The 18,245-nt window shown below is 34.6% G+C and overlaps 1 protein-coding gene across 1 annotated transcript; it reads right to left on the reverse strand.

Annotated features, from left to right (window-relative positions):
* Positions 1 to 1,743: 1,743 nt before the first annotated feature.
* LOC148623981 (isthmin-like) lies at positions 1,744 to 17,875 on the reverse strand. Its single transcript, XM_088566362.1, has 6 exons — positions 16,940 to 17,875; positions 10,930 to 11,344; positions 8,456 to 8,593; positions 5,229 to 5,312; positions 2,507 to 2,915; positions 1,744 to 2,249 (listed from the first exon to the last, which is right to left on the reverse strand). Exons 1-6 carry the CDS (start codon positions 17,168 to 17,170, stop codon positions 2,150 to 2,152), a joined length of 1,377 nt encoding a protein of 458 aa, XP_088422488.1. The 5' UTR covers positions 17,171 to 17,875; the 3' UTR covers positions 1,744 to 2,149.
* Between the last annotated feature and the right edge of the window lie 370 nt (positions 17,876 to 18,245).

Consider the following 18,245-nt stretch of genomic DNA (forward strand, 5'->3'; position numbering starts at 1 on the left):
TAAAACTGTAAAGTATTGACAGATGTTAGTACACAAAACGGATGATATGACTTTACAAATATTAACTCACTAATTAAAAGAGCTGGAGTAGAACTGGAATAGAATATAGTAAACGGTGTCATATAATACCATTAATTAATGTGAGCATTAATAGATATTGTATTAATTTACGGAATCCCATTAAGATCATTTTGGTAGAATAAAATAAAAAAAATAGCGTTATAACGCGAAACTTACGCGTAATAACGCGACTCTTTCGCGAAAAAACGCGTACTTTACGCGTAACAACGCAATACATGTACTTGAAATCGCGTAATAACGCGAAGTATTTTATATTTGTTTTAAAAACAACCATTATGGAGACCCAAGGTTTTTATATTTTTTTTCAAATGTCTATCATTTAGTTGAAACATACGTAGCAGTGAGTTCCCTCGCTGCCATGTTGGTCATGAATAAACCCTTAGAGTATTAATGCTTCTGTAAAAATGGCTTTTGCTATTTTCTGTTTAGTATTATCACAATTTATATTTCTGGGGTTCTTTTGATGAATTTTGGCGATTTTCGTTGTCTGAATTTATCAAAAAATGCGAAAAATGGAATTTTCGATTTTTCGGACAAAAGTCAAATAGATTCGACTCTACAAGTTATTACTCCACTAAAATGTCTCAAATTTGGTATCATTCGATAGATAATTTACTTTTCTACATAAATAAACCACGAAAAACTAATTTTCAAAAAAGAATTTTCAAAAAATGTTAAAGACATTTCCCTTACCCCTAGAAAACTGGTCTGAGTGTCAAACAGAATTCTCATTCACAGCATACTGACAATGTAGAACTCATATTTTAGTCATTCATAATTAAAATAATGATGTACCTAACATATCTGATCAATTTAGTCGCTTAGATTTTCCTTTTGCGGCAAAATTAAAATTGTTTGATGTTTTTGGTTTCTTTTCGCCCCATTTTCATTCTTGATAATTTATAAAAGTTTCATATAAATGACTTCGTTTGACCAAACAAAATATAAGTACTACTTTATACAAAGAACAAAACAGTTAAATAAATATCTCCATTTTACCCCCAACACATAAAAAGAAAAATTAAAAATTCTAGAAAAAAAAATGAAAGGCCAAGTGTGAAAATACAGGTGAACAAATAATACGTTTTCTTCTTTTATATCTACAAACAAGACAAACGTTTCGCATCAATTCGCGTTCGCGAAAAAAAATAATTAACGAAAATTAAATTAAAGGACTTTCGTATTAACTTTTTTAATGTCGAATAGATAAATATGTTGTCGATGTATCTCGCCATGTGCACAAAAAAATAAATACCATGAACAAAAATGATTCATCTTTAAAATATCTAAAACAATGGCTAACGACTTTTTAAAATTGTTTTGATACAATACAAACACAAGTTGCCTTCTATACATTAAACAGGGCATTGGGTCCTTTAAACAAAGCTTAAAACTAATGAAAGACATTACGAGAAGAATTGATTAAGAACTCTAAAAATGATAAGCCCTATGCAAAAACAAATTTGTCATTTTATACATTCCTGTCCGTTAAATGTTATTTCTGCAGAACACACAGATTTATTAAAGAATAATAAAACAATATAATTGGTCAAGGCACTGGCAAATGAAACCAGTTAAGCGATCAATTCAATAATTTATTAATGAAACATTGACCGGACTGAGGCCTACCCGTATTGCCACATAAAGATACCAGACTCGGCGTACTGGAGAAACCATTTCATTTTCATTGCTTTGGCAAACAGTACATTAAAATTATACATGACGTCGTACGTATCGTCGTGCTAGATATATCCCCACTCGTACAGAAAGATGGTATCGGCCAGAAAAATCGATTGCAATGTATGCCTCATCTATATTAAGCCACACTAAATTTGAAATCAATCTATTCATTTAAAGCCGTGAAAATTGCAAAAAAATCAGAGGGACAGAATCACAAACGGGCGGACAAGGTGATTACAATATAAAATGATTTTCATTTATCAAGATATTTCTTGAAATATTAAGACAACATATTCAGCGTGAGAGAGAAAAATGTATTGGCACGTTTCAATTGCAAACCTCGTGAAATAAAAACGTTATCTGTCCTATAATTCAGATAAACCATCAACTAATAGTTTTGTGCCTGAAAAATTTGAAGTTTCAACTCCTCCTCATTTGGATTATCTCTACAGCTCAGTTCATTGTTTGGACGTATAACTTCATTGTATCTGTAACATAAAATAAAGTTAGATTAAGAAGCGTTCTAAGCACAATACTAAAGATCCGGGGCCATTTTTATGTAATACGTGTAAATAGAGCCTTATGTATGATATTTGCGGGGGAAAGGTTTGCAAAGTGCTGCCGTCACTATGACATTTTTTTTCCAAATTTGATGACAGCCGACAACAAAGTCCACATAAATATTTATTTATGATACATATAAAACAAATGAGTAAATAATTCAGGAGAAAAACACATCACATACTTAGTCCAATCTCCTTTACAAATAATCCACGGACTAATATCCAATTTTTGATGAAGTTCCTCCGAAATTTCCGGAGATATAAGGTTAGGAGTGCCAGCACTTTTCCCTCTAGTAATCAGTCTCATTGTGTTGTCGTAGCAACAAAATTGAGCAGCAAGTGTTTTAGTTCCTCGGTACAATTTGGACCTAATGCAATACTGAGCTTGAGGTTTATATGCCTGAATGTTCTCATTAGTTATGATAATATTTTGCCACTGGAAATGTTTCTGTATCTGTCTGTCCCAAACTTTACTGTTATAGTCTAGATGTAGAGGATAGTAACAAGGACATGCTGGGAGGTAGGATTTGTTGAGGTATGCCTTGATAGTCTGATTGTTACAATCTATCCACTCTTCACATGTGTCCACGTCTGAAATGTCAAATATTGCATCATTAACAGAAACACAGAAGAAACTGCATGTGTTTAGTATCCTAATACACGTAAGTCACTAGTAAGAAAATGTGCAATCTGAAAATGTACTTGCTAAATTCAAAATAGATCCCTTCTTCAAAAGTTGTCGGTATACAAGTTATCTATTCCAGTTATAAGATGGATATACATGTATCACTATCGAAACATCTTGCCAAGTATGGATTTATATATGTACTGATGAGTGCTTCTACCGAGATTAACACGTTTTTAAGAATTTCAAAATTTCAAAGACAGATTTTTTTTTCAAATGAATTGTGCATCCGCGTCTGTCCCTTCTCTGATAAAAAATAAACACCAACAGCTGAGAGAATATGCTGGTATTAATTTTTTAACTGCACTTAAGAAGTGTTTCCGAATAACTGAAAGTCTTGGAAATTATTGTGGATAGAAGAAATTCTGAGAAATTATTCCGAAAAATGCAACCACAACAGTTATTTGGTGCATTTTTGGAACATGAAATGTTCATTATAGAAATGGCAACACTAAAAACAATTCGACAGGAACAAAGACATAGAAACTGTAAGAATGTTTGTTTGTTTTGTTTATTGGGATTTAACGCCCGAGCAGCAACATTTCAGCTATATTCAGGCGATGAACATGAAGTGGATGATAAAATGAACATGAAATGATGATGAAATGAAAAATGGGACGGGACATAAGGACAGTGGGGTCGAGAAATTTTTAGTGCCACTGGAAACAGGGAGAGGTGGGTAGGGTCGGGCAATTTAGCCTCCTGTGGCGGAGCCCTATGGTTCCTACTCCGGGAGAATACCACAGTAGGGTTTTTTAACGTGCGAAGAACGTGGCATCTTTCCCAACACGGTGCACCACTATGGTTTGCAGTCAGGTTTTCTGTATTATAGCCTGACAACCCAAGCATGTTACACGCCAGGGGTACCCCATTCCACAATCTGGGGCACACATCCCAGTTGCTCTATGGGTAGAGTACCCTACCCCCCGGCTAAGGTTCTGAGCACTATTTAGTTGCCTTTTACGACAAGCTTAGCCCTGCTGCAGGCCTGTTCTTTTGAAACTTTTGAAATTAATGAAATTGGTTGAATTGTTATAGCTTCTAGCTCACATTGTCCAAAGTTCCGTATGGATTATCACCGGCGTCCTTGGCTTATTGATCTACTTCAAAAATTGTGATTATATATGCAGATCATGCGCAAAACGGCCGCTGTCGCTACTTAGACCACATGGGTCAAGTAGCCTATTCCTACAAAAACCATGAGGTATTTATATAATAGTTGTCGATAAACAAAATATAATTTATTAAATTTGAACTCCCCTCACCAATGAAAAATAGCATAGCCCAGGTAGCAGCTGCTTCAGCTTTAAATAACATAGGAGCTAGCTATGAAAAGACTCGTAGGTGAGTATTCATCAACTCTTTCAATAGCACTGGTCAGTTTAAATGTCCCAGTAGCTTTGTCAGTCCTTTGTATTGTTCAGCAGATTGCTAACAAAAGAGTGTCATGGTTGTAGGAAAGTCACTGTAATTTCTTACTTGAAAACCGTCGTAGATACAATTTTTCATTTGTTGAGATGATCCTTGTAACAAAGCCTACAAGAGTCGTCATGGGGTCCAGGTTGTGTGATGACTCGTTATTAGAAGTATTGCACTTGAAGAATTGTGTGGTTTTTAGCTTCGTACTTGAAAACAGTCATAGATAGAAAGAAACTTTCAATTGCAAGAATGATCTTCATTACAAGACCTACAAAAGTTTTGCAGGGTCCAGGTTGTGTGATGACCCCCTATTAAAGTTATTGCCCTTGAAAGACAAAAAATAATGAATTTTGTAGTGTTCGTATTATAACTTTAAAACAGTAATAATAATTTAAATTGATGGTGAAATGGCCCTAACAGCAATTAAGGCCAACAAAAGTCCCGAAGAGTTGAGTTCTTATTATAGAGTTACTGACATTTTAGTATTTCTTTTCTTCACTTACAAGTATTTGATACTTTTTTGCATTTTTAGTTCATATAATGTATAATTGATCTTTTATTTATCTAGATCTATAAAGTGCTAGATTTATGCTCATATATAGTGTAATCTATTACCATTCTCTAATATTATCTTAACAAAAATTTAAAGAAGCCGGGAAGCGATTTTGCAAAAAAAAAAAATAAAATAAGATAAAATGAAGCTCACCACATAGAGTGCACGAAAGTTACCATTCCAAAACAGGACGAAATTGTTGACAATTTTCTGCCTATGATACAGATAAAGGACTAGGTATACAAACCTTCATTTATGTACTCTACTGAAGTGGATGGTGGTAGATATCTGTTAAAATACATAGGATCTTTATCTCCGTTCTTCTTGGTCTCTACAAAATAGAGTAAAATATAAAATTTTTGGCAATGGTGAACATTATCCAATGGTCAAGCGCAGGTCGTTGATCTATATCATAGTAACTGACTATCGGTATCAGATAAAAAACTGTAGCATAGGTTGTGTACAATCGTCATTTCATACAAATTAAAATTTGTATTTTGACTCCACAAATCATGATTTGTCCAAAATACGTTTGACAAATTATAACTTGAACAAAAATCGACCACAATCACTTTCAACTTGTACAGAATTATATCTATAGACTAATAAAATATATACGTTTATTAAATGACTTTATGGTACAAGTAATTAACACCTTTCTCATTCCTTTAACTCAAGTTAGTATTTTATTGGCGAACATAAATTTCATTCACAAATTTGTCATTGAGTTAAAATTGAGGATTTAGTTTGTGCATAGTCTGATATTGATAGATTCACCGCATATTTTTCAGAATGGTAACGGTAGAGAATTTACAGCGATGGCAATATCATTGCAGAACTGAGAGCTTTTAATTGTGAACGGACGACCAAGTCTCCCTCAAATCCAATTGCTATCGGTCGGAGTAAAACAATGTGACATAAATGGCCAGCCGGCGGTAAAACAATGATAATATGAAGTTTCGATGATTTATTTCTCGAGTCTAAGCTACACTCAAACTCTTGAATCGACTCATGGCTGCAAATTCACGATGCAAATTTAGTCGCTCCCTCAGCGGGATTCGAACCCCTTCTCTGATCTGACATCATGCAGTGGCGAATCCGGAGGAGTGCAGGAGGTTGGCATCCCCCTTTTTATTAGAAAATTTGTCATTTCCACGTGTTAAATTGACAAAAAAAAATGGCAAATAATGTCCTAGCACCCCCTTTTTTCTGAGGAATCTCGGCTGTCACCACACCCTTTCAAAGTATCTAGATCTGCCCTTGCTTTAGCAACACCGCTTGCACCAAGTCCGATGCTCTAGATAGACCACTTATTTTTACAAATATAAAGTTTTCATTAACGAACTCATCTTTCTGCATTTGCATTACTGTATAGATAGCATGCACAGCGAGGATCGACATAGAATGTTTATACAAGGATGCATATATAAATGTATCTATAATCAAGTCTAAGCTACACCCCAACTAAGGAATCGATGCGAGGCTTAAAGTTTGCGATGTAGGTTTATTCGCTCCCTGAGCGGGATTTGAACCCTTTCTATGGCAACATCGGGTACATTACGTACAACACTCTAGACCTCTCGGCCAACTAGGCTATATAGAAATATAGCCGAGTGATACTTCCTCGTAAGTAAATTCAGAAATTTAGAGCGTGAACATTAGCACATGATGAAACTGGATAGCTTTTCTTTCGATAGGACAACCTCTGATCGGGTAACATATAGTAGAGGATCTGCAATGGCATATAAACACAGCCACACCAAGTGTATATATAAAAATCTATATGTGAAGTCAAAGATTGTACAACGATACCGATAAAGATGTCATAAGAAAATTTAACGAGCATTTTATGATCTAGTCCGAATTTCCTCTGACCCTGCAATCCTCCTCTTTCTTATTTGGATATGGATATGTCGGGTTAGGGTCAGGACAATGTGCCATACAAAAAGTTGGAGACTCAGCGGTACCGCAGAGTACCGCTATTCAACCGCTTCTAACGATTCCGGAATCATTTTCCTGTATGTTGATACCATATTTGCTACAAAAATTATATTTGTTATTGAAGTTGTGATCAGTTTTTACGAGAGACCCTGCTTTGTTGACATTTTGAATTGTAATACATGTGAAGTGGCACGAGACGAGGATAGGCGGTGCTGGTTAGGTTCCACTATATAGATAAGTCATTGCACATAACTTTATGACAATCTGTGGAAGTAAAGCTATGTTGAGACACTAAAACAAGCAAATCCAACATTTTTTTCCTGTAAAAGAGTAACCAAGGGAACCAAGATTCTATCGGAAATCAAAAGAACATAATCCAAGGACAAAGACCAGACATGGAAAACAGACAACAAAGCAAGAACATAAAGTAACTAAAATAATACATACAAAGTAACGAACGTAAATGAGCAACTCGGGTTCCATTAAAAACTGGGGCATAGACCAAGTGCACCGGTAGCATAAGCGTCCTCTGCTTTTCTAGAAACACTCGCCGAGTTGCTCATAAAATGTCAAGTCCGGGGTAGAGGAAAGGAAAGCTATGACACGTTGAACAAATCTGTTTTCAAGGTGTAGATGGATACACCGTACGTAACGATCCACGAGTTCATGATGAAGACCATAAAACTTCTGTAGTGAGACTTCAATCTTGTAGCAACATAACTCTGATCCAGAAGCCTAATTGAGAGAAATCTAGCGCGATACAAAAAAGTCTGCTTGGTTACGGCAAGCTGTGGCATAACGTACGAGTTGTGATATGAAAACTCCATATACAGGTGCTGAAGGGATGTTGCCACAGATGAAAGGAAAGTTGACAATTCTGAATGAAAAGTCATCACATTTGTCGTAAAGTTTGGTCAATATTTTTCCTTTACCATCGATCTCTAAGTGTATGTCTAGATATGAGGCTGACTTCACAGTGTCTGTAGTATCTTTTATCTCATGTTCTTTGGGATAGTTGCGATATATCAAATCCCCGAAACCAGGATTTTTAACGACAATACGTCATCTAAATAGCGGAAACTAAGATCAAAGGATCTAGCTAAACGATGTTCTTTCTTTCGGATCAGATCAGCTATTAAGTATATATTTTTCAAAATTCTTACATTATGGAGATCAATGAAAAAAGGATCGACTTGCACCTCGAGTCAATCTGGGCATAGATATTTCTGCCAGTACTAACAGATTACGCAAACTGGCTGTCTGAAAGCAAGCATAGGTGGTTCAGGAAAGATTTTGGATAGTGTGGATTTTTTCTCGACAGAGTTAAATATATATATATATATATATATATATATATATATATATATATATGTGTGTGTGTGTGTGTGTGTGTGTGTGCATCTTTGCATCAACATTTTATGTTGATCTTAGCCACGCATACTATGTGTCTATGTAGTAATGCGCTAGCAACAACATCCTATTATATATATATAATACGTATAGCGTACAGTGTAAGGAAGTGTGCATTTGTACCTTTCCTGCATTGTGGCATAAAGCAAGCCATTGTTTCTGTCTCTCTGCATGACATTCCACAATCTCTTGACCTACTTTTTTGTCCTCTATTACAGGTGACACTACATTCTCCCCAATATGACCACTGACCAAGGTTACCTGAAGAGAAATGTACAGCTTAATCCTCTAATGTGTATAACCGCTGCATTACAGTATATATATATCCAATACTTCACGACTTAAGTAACAGTTAAAAAGTAACAGTAACAGTTGCGCCACTCTTATTTTTTTCTTCTTCTGGGTTACAAACAAAAATCAATCAGTTTTGGGGATTTTATCACACATATCATTTGTAGAATGTGTATCTAGCGAAGTTTCTCTCTTCAGTATAGAATGAAGACAAAATCCAATTTGTATTCACCAGTTTTACAACAGCCCATATTTGAAGTTATAGAGAAACACATAGTCTTACAAACCCAATAACTATTTAAAAAGAAGGACAAAAGCTCCTCCGACTGGAAAAAACAAAAAAATTAGCTCCGACTAATGAGAACAAGAGGCTCACTGGAGCCTGAATGGCTCACCTAGTTAAATTTTGCCTTTCAAAGGCAATAAATTTAACAAGAAGTTGTCCAACAATTTTGAAGTTTTTGGTAGGACTTATAATAAGGATCATTTCAACAATTGAAAGTTTCTTTTAATCTATCACTGTTTTCATTATTTTTCCCCTTTCAGTGGCAAAAACTCTTAGAAGGAGTCGTCTGACAACTTTTATCCCTGAAGATTTTTGTGGTCCTAAAAATAAGGATCATTTCAGCTATTGAAAGTATTTGGCTAAACTAACGGTTTTGGAGATATATGCGAAAAATTACTGTCTGACCCCTATGTTCTACTTTTAATAACAGCGGCCATGTTTTTCGTGAGATCAAAAATTCCCACATCAGTTCTATGCAGGATACACCAATGATCATCCATACCAAATTGTTTCCAATTGATCAAATAATGTCAGAGGAGAAGATTTTTGAAAGAAAAACATTAAAAATAGCAAAAATCGTTGAAAAAGGGCAATAACTCTAACATGGCTTAACGGATTAAAACCAAAATTTGACCAATGATGGATTTCATTATGCTGAACACTTTTACCTGTGTCAGACTTAGCTAAACCTATCGGTTTTGGAGATATATGTGAAAAACTACTGTCTGACCCCTATGTTCTATTTTTAGTAACGGCGGCCTTGTTTTTCGACGAATAAAAAATCCCCACATCATTTCTATGCAGGATACCCCAAGGAACATTTACGCCAAGTTTGGTTCTAATAGGTCACGCAGTTTCAGAGAGTTTTGACGACGGACGCCAAGTGATGGCAAAAGCTTACATGGCTTGGCCATGTGAGCTAAAAAGTAAGCTTCCTGACTGGAAATGAGAAAAGGTTAACTCCCCTGACTGGAATGTGAACGAGCACCCAAATCACATTAGGTAAAAATTCGACAAAAATGAAATTAACGGAGTTTTAACATAACTTGTTCATGAATTATGCCTGGAAAGAAGTTTTATCAAATTCTATTCTTAATGTTACCAATTAATCCGATTTTTATTCAGAAAAAAATATTTACAATCCGTAACATAGATCAATATGATACATATTAAGACAAAAATGTACGAAAATGCTGGTGGATCACCATCCTTATCAACTAATGAACAAAACACAAGAAGAAATTGTATGCTATTTCATTTAAAAAAAATAATAAAAACCAAAAGTTGTTGCATGGCAGTACAAACAGAACCAGTCTGTCTTGGTATATTGTACCATGATATATGATATCTTATCAGTTTAAAAGTTACAACAAATATTTTGATAGATCTTACTTCTTTGATGTTTTCTTCATATCAAACTTTATTATCTTTGCAACAAAATACAATTAGAAAGAACTCTCGATACCAATGTTTCTTCAAAAATATTGAAATTTTTACTATGGTGGAATTCTTGATCTAACTAAGAACTTAATACATATTTTCGCCTGAAAATATGGAAAAGCTTTTAAATCACACTGGGATGAAAATACAAAACCATAAATTTTATTATGCATAAAGTAATCATTGGAGCACAAAGCAATTTAAATCAATCCTTGAAAACAGAAAATTGGTAGTTAGTGCTCCACGAAAACCCCCCAAACTATTATCTTCAAATAAAGTGTGTGTGACCTTGAACTTTGACATACAAACTCTTCCATTCTCCTACGTGTATATACCTTTCATGAAATTGTACATAATGAAGCAATTTTAATTTTGAGTGATTTTTTTTTCAAAAATGTCATGAATGAAAATCCAAAATTGTTTCATTTCGACAGAATATAATGTTGTTCATACCAAACGCACCAATCCAAACATAAGAAATATTAACTTGTTTCGGTGCGTTTCTTTTGATGGCTGCTAATGTATATAAACTAGTTTCAAATTAGCTATGCTCACAATGTTGGTCATTATTGAAAACTACCTTTACTCGTGTCGAATGGGTTGTATTCCAAACCAAAATCCATTGACCCTGCTCCTTTCTGTAATGCCTCCTCTGCTACGCGTTCTATTATATGTCTTATTGTTGTAGGTTCTAATTTAAGCATTTTCTGTCTTATTTTCTTCCGTCGCGGACAACTTTTACATTTCTTATTCTTACGCCGTTTCTTATTCTTATTAGATTTTATACTTTCATGTGAACTTTCTTTCGATTTCTTCATCTTCCTCCGTTTTTTACTCTTCTTCTTTCTTCCATGGTGTCTTTTCCTGTAATTATCATATTTAATGCTATCCGCAGTCATATTGTCTAAATTTCTTGAATAATCGTATGAAAATCCCGTTAAATTAAATAGCAATCGTCCATTTGTTTTCTTCTCAGTTGAATTGGCATCCTCAGTCTGAAACATAAAAGGACATTAACACGTTTTTAATGTTTCTTTATAAGTACCAAAGCAGAATAAACTATGATTATTCAACAGACAGTAGGTAAAATTTAATGGATAGCGAACATCCCCAGCTTTATTTTTATAATGTGGCAAAAATAGTGTAGTAACCGAAAACCAACAGTCTCTAATTGATCCGAAAAATCATCAATCACACTAGTATGTTCTAGCAAAAGGTATAGACAATAGACTAAGATATACCGGGATATAATATTATCTTTCAAGGTACCATTCAAAACCAGAAAGCGAATTATCATAAATTAAACAACCTTATATTACAAAGCTTTAAAATAGTACTGACATTACCAAAATGTTACTTCTAACTGGTTTTACAAATTAAAAAGGAGTAACTAAAAAACTAAAGATATAGTATGGTTCAAGTTCTGTATCACACAGAGAAATTATAGGAGATGTAATCGCCCCAACAAAAAAGAAACAATCATGTTACACATGATATTGGATGAACTGCCTAGAATTATAGAAAGGTCTGAAAAATTCCCAACGATGTTAGAACTGTCAAATTTGCGATGCAAATTTTTGGTCGTTCCCTCCGCGGGACTCGAACTTGTACCGCTGTGACATCTATGGCAACACCGCCTGAACAAAGTCCACGTTTACTTTTTCTTCCCTGCATCAATTTGATCCGATGGAGCAGTGTAGCGAATAGAGTCGTCACATTCTGAGACGTTTATATATATGTATTTGATCCTTTATCATACATAATAACATCTAAATGAACTGTCCCGTACTACCATACATCGTGTACTAAGTTACAGCCCTAGATTAATCCTACGAGGAGGAATGACCTGGCCAGCGAAAGCTAGATTTTAATATAGCCTAGCTGGCCGAGTGTCTAGGGCGCTGGACTTTGTGCAGGCGGTGTTGCCATAGATGTCACAGCGGTACGAGTTCGAGTCCCGCGGAGGGAACGACCAAAAATTTGCATCGCAAATTTGACAGTTCTAACAACGTTGGGAATTTTTCAGACCTCTCTCTCTCTCTCTCTCTCTCTCTCTCTCTCTATATATATATATATATACAAAAGTTACACATCCATCACTCAAGGAAATTTGATTGTTGCTTTGCTTGTATCATATATATTTACTCTTCATGTTTCCTACGTAAAAAGGGAATTATGTTACGGATGTACTCGGCTTGGCTTGAATAACAAACCATTGCCCCGGTTATTTGATCCTATGGAAGAGTTTATTCTGTCATCACATTTCTTTGGATCCAGTTACCTATCAAAGTCTAACGATTCTGTTAGACTTATCCAATCCTTCTAAAATGTATCGAAATGAAATCAACATACATAGCATGAATTATAATTCTGTTGTCATATCCCAATACTGGTAACGTTCATCACAGTTTGCTTAAAGTAGAGTTTGGCTTCACGTTATAAGTTTCGAACACCCCACGGAATAAGACAAAGACATGTTAAATATTCGGCTAATTTCTAATTACTATCATTCTTTGCAATTATCTATATTAACAATCAGGATGTTAGAATACACATGAATCATTACGCCAATTTCTTATCAAACATTTTCACGTGCTCTTTTCCGTCTAAAACAAGCGAGATTGATGTTGGCATCGTAGAAACCTATATCAACGATATACTTCAAAGAGAAATAAGTGTTCCGAATGACACGCGCCTCCACATGCGAATCTTGATAGTATCAACAGTTCAGTGTTTTATAGAAATATCAAAAGATTCATACAGATAAGACCAAGACAAGCTGAGAGAGCATCTCTGATGAGTGACAAGAGATCATATCAAATTGCTCTCAATATTTCATAGCCACTTTTTATACAATGATATCATGTGAACATTATTTTTGTTATTGGGAAGAATACTCGTCCACTGTTTTTCTTTATGTATTTCTTTTGCTAGTAAGTTACAGAGTTCAACAAGAGAAATCAATCTGTCCGCATGGTACAAATTAGACGCGACAACTTTGAATGCTGACTGCATTTTTGAACCTGCAACAACTTTTCACTGTTCGTTTGCTTTGAAAAAATTGTGAAAAAAACACCCTTTAAATAAGTAGTGAAAGAGTAACTAAGAAATAAAAAAGACTAATGTAATGTTGAAAATTAAATTCATAGGTTATTTATTTTAGAGCTAAGGTACAAAAAAGTTTGCCGTTGATGAATTGTATTTGGGTGTGCAGGTGTATGTGGTACAGTACCAGACAACAAGGCATTAAACATATTCCCACTCTTTAATACCAAAACGAAGATGAATGGCCATCCCTCGCTGCAGCATCGTAAAACAGATTGCGTCTCTATTCGAGTGTAACACCAGATCTGATTGTTATATCCCATCCTTGCTCATAACCATACTAAGATAAATCGAACCTACTTGTTGCTCTTCCCTATAACAAAGGTGCATAGCCATTAATTATGATTAAATGTTCTAGTTTGTAATACATTGATGAATCACGTCGAGTTATTTGATCATGATATACAAACTCAAGAAAATGATTCTTTTTGTCTGCAATTACCGGATTGAACTTTCTAATTCTTTTTTATCATTTGTTTTGATAAAAAAGAAGTTAGTGTTATTTGTGATTAGGTAGCTATCAATAAAGAATGATATGCGTTTTTTTGATTCTATATCTCAACAGACGGTCTCCAGGAACCACACAAGATGATCTTGTAGTAGGTAGGTGTTTTATGATAATCAGTGGTCTGTTAAGTAAGGTTGTGCCATAAACATATTTACACAGAGTTGAGACATAAATTGGGTCGCTGACGAAGAGGTGTCGGGCAACTAAGAGTCTATAGCATACATATTAATCTCTCCTGCTCTTAATGTATCATGAAAATGTCCGCGCGGAATCGACAAAACCGCTGGGCCTGATTGGATTGCATTTCTATAGCAGACTGACAGATTTGCTGTTGTATTTAACAGAGATTCATATTTTATTTCGTGAAATGTCGCCATTTTAACAAATATGGTCAACCAAACTTAGAAGATTTCTTTTTTTTCAAAGTAAAACAAAATGGAACAGATCTTCACGAAAACTGCTGATCGGGATTTTGAATACATGTATGTAAAGGAGGGGCAAATTTAGGGAGAGATTGAGTTCGTTTCTGCTAACACTTTCGGTAAAATGGTCCTCTTCGTGGTTAAAAAAGACAAAAACTTGTATTTCTTGGCGATTAACAAAAAGCGCACGGAAAACTTGTTCCACGTCCCGGGGAAGCGTAAGCTTTAATCAATAGTACATTTTTTTTCGAAGCCGCTTTAATATTGATGAAAATAGTCATTCCGTCTTTTCCGAGACATAATAAATTAATGTTTCATCAAACAAGTTCATTTTCTATTTAAAATCAGTATGCATTACAAACCAGGGTTGTTGGACGAAAGGAAGAGTGAGTGCTTTCGTGCACCATTTTTCTCTAATCGACGTGATCTCAATATTGAAATTAAAAAAAATAATACCTTTCGATCTATTTTTAAGTAGCTAGAGCTTCTAAGAAAATACACGAATCTTTCCTTTACTTTATAGTTCTTGGTCATAGTTACACGCATTTTTCATTTTCAAATTGAATGTTACAGCTATTTATTTTACGGTGCTTAGGTTTCCAATCATATCAATCAAAAGACTTTTGATTTAATATCCGCTCTGAATGTCAAACAACAATAGATTCCATGCTGCATCTCTAAACATCATGGTAAGTTATAGAATAACGTTCGAAAATTTTTTTTAAAAAAAGTTGATAATAACTGCTTCTTCCTGCATTCATTGTTTGCTTTTTTGTGAAATGAAATTATATTTTCTGTACTAATGTCTATTTCCTTTTAAAACAAAATCTCACGAAGTTATTAGGAAGCGAACACGTGCATCGCTACATATCTGAAAACTATTCAGCGGTTTAGAAATGGATGTTGTTTCATACAAAGACTTTAGAATGTGACATTTCCCTCGACATCAAATACTTTAATCACATATAGGCTGCTGGAAGTCTCGGCAAGTCGGACATCGACTGAAAGTGCAGTATATATAGAAACAATGCCGTAGCCAGATATTTTGAAAGGGGTTGTACTTGTATACTGTAACAGTTCCATCTTTCAAAGTGAATGCACATCCAATTTTAGCTGATTTTCTTTGGGAATTTTGAATATTTTAAGCTAATGGTGGGTGCAACTTGCACCCATGCCGCCCCCCCCCCCCTCTGGCTGAAAGAAGCTTAACAAGAAGGTAAAGTCAAGCTTATACAAGTAGAATTCACAATAATCAATTCCCACCGAAAATTAATCAAATTAAGTGTATGGAGGGCAAAGAAAAGTTGTGATAAACGAAAGAAGCACATTTCGCGTAAATCCACTATTAGACGAATATGTATATGATGTGTGAACAAATGTATATATCATTGTTGGCGGGGTGGATCCAGGAATTAAAAACAGGCAACTAATGACACATAACAGAGCGACCCGAACATTTATTTCATGCAGTCCTATTTAATGAAAAGATGGATTTTTATTACATATATAGTTAACTTTATGTGTTACAAAAATCAATAATCCGCTAATAGTTGATATAATACAATGTACATGTAAAGAGCAGTGAAAGATCTAATAAAAAAAGTTACAATAAGTTATGATAGTAATGTATTTGGGAAACTAAAACTTTATTTTCAAAATTTAACCAATAAGACAATTTAGTTATTATACAAATTGAATACAAACGCGTCTTAAAGAAAACAAAGTACGGCCACAAATACGTTTCGGACTAGGGATAAGTTGCTTCAACGCGTGTTTTCTTTTTTTAATTGAGATTGTAACCCCCTAGTATTATATACATATTGCCTACAGTTGAAAGTGTATACTGGATTCACTACACTCAAGAAAGAATATCGCCCTCGACTTCCTAGCATGAAAATTGTATAAACAAGATGTATATCAGGCTTTTTAACTAATTTCATCATTATTTTTTTTTCAAAATAAAATTTAAGGGAAAAGCTTTAAGACTTGTTCATGCACATCATATTTGACAGCTCTGTGTCCCTTTTTTATCTTCTGTTTACAGTTTACATGCTCTGCAAGATATACCGAACATACCTTCTAATATATGTTTAGGTTGCACAAGGCATTCGAAGTAAATGACTAACATTCCAGTATATTACTAATAATTAATTCAAGTTATAAAGTTATGTTTTTATTATCATGTCGATTTTCGGAGAGAAACATTTTTCCTTTTTTAATATAACCCCGAGTATGTCTGTAAATGCACTTGGTTAAGGAATATATGCTCGGGAATATTGAAGTCATAACTTAGCTAATATTGTAACGGTATCCTCTATACTACTGATATTACATGTGTCTTGGTCATTTGGGATTCCTGCATGGTCTTACTGCTTTGTATTTGTACCTGGGTATTGCCACCTAACAGATTTTGACAGTACCATATTTTCCTGGCCAGACACTGATATTTCACCCGTACGAATTTTCATCATATGCATACAGTTATAATTACTAAATCTGGCATATATGATAAAAATGTTCTATAAAAGTTGAGTGTTCGGAACAAGGATGCTTACCTTGTATCTCTTACTGTCATATTCTGTAGAAATATTGAAGTGGGAAGGTCCAGATGTAAATAATCCGTAATTAGCAGGTATACTCCAAGACAGATAACAAATGAAGAATACAAGGAATATCATATTTAATTTTTCCACGATACATAAACAGATTTGTTTTGGTGTTTTCCTGCTATATTGTACATCTGGCTGATCTGTCGAGGTAGATGGTTCACACACGTCAGAGCTCATAAGAACAGATTAGCAGTTAATTAGTGACCAGATATTTTTTTAGCCACGTGTTTCTAATCTTTTTCTAGTCCTTTTCAAAAACAAGTGCATCTTAATTTTACAGTTCAAGTTTGCTTACTAAATATACATGAGATCAACAGGTGCCAGATAATACGAGAACTTTAATCCACTAGTTCTTTGAATGTGTATCTCAAAGGAGCATGATTAGCCGAATATTTTTCTTCGTAATTACCCCTCTTATAAAAATCCTTTGTGGTCATTCTGTTCGCTGGCCGTTGTTCCCTAATGATGGTAACCAAATGGCTTCGCTGGATAATTACAGTGATAAGTGCACTTCAAATAAATCCATTCCATCATTATTAACTTTTATCTATTGAAATTCCTATTATTATAGAATACAAAGTGATAGATATAACACCAGGGTTAAGTAAATTTACCCATTACTTTAACACAACTATGATGTAAAGCTGTATAACTACCACGGGTCTGACAGAGTTTGACAAATAATTACCAAAAACTGCCTTTACTATACCGTCAATTAGTTCTCACTCAAGGGGCGGAATTATTGAGATTTGTTCGACAGTGATGAATATTACAACTACTGTTTGTCTTCTGTGCTCTTATCATGTCTATCTTAGCTGTTTTTATTGATTGAGCAGCAAAAAAACAGCAAACTGACAGAGTAAAACGCTTCCGTTTCTTGTACCGATTCTTTATTTATGTGCTGGAATTTATAATAAACATGTCCTGGTGATCATCTGGTTTGTTATTTATTTAAGTAACTAAGTATAGTATCAGACATCTGCACACAACAAATATTTAACAACTGATCTTTAATTTCTTGATTGCTAATTAAGTATTTGAAATGGTAACGGTCGTCAAAGAAATGTAAAGTGGCTTTTCCTTTTGTGTGAAATTTGGTAAACCATACTGTATGACATGGCCGTATGGTAAGTCAAATTGACACTAGTTCAAGTCCTGCCTTTTTTGCAGGACTTGAGTTGAAACACTTCCAAACAATACTTCTGTAACATCAGTTCAATGTCATGGATTTGTTTACAAGTCCGACGGGTGT

The sequence above is a fragment of the Perna viridis genome, chromosome 2 (genome assembly GCF_037379345.1).
Source record: "Perna viridis isolate PV_CMFRI_1.1 ecotype Kerala chromosome 2, ASM3737934v1, whole genome shotgun sequence".
Lineage (NCBI taxonomy): Eukaryota > Metazoa > Mollusca > Bivalvia > Mytilida > Mytilidae > Perna > Perna viridis.

What these genes read in the sequence shown, in the direction of transcription:
- LOC148623981 (XM_088566362.1), bottom strand. Translation starts at nt 17,170, where the DNA reads ATGAGCTCTGACGTGTGTGAACCATCTACCTCGACAGATCAGCCAGAT. An exon ending in TATGCCACAATGCAGGAAAG is followed by an intron (nt 5,313 to 8,455) that starts GTACAAATGCAC and finishes TCTATTTTGTAG; the next exon opens with AGACCAAGAAGAACGGAGAT. An exon ending in TGTAAAGGAGATTGGACTAA is followed by an intron (nt 2,250 to 2,506) that starts GTATGTGATGTG and finishes TTTATGTTACAG; the next exon opens with ATACAATGAAGTTATACGTC.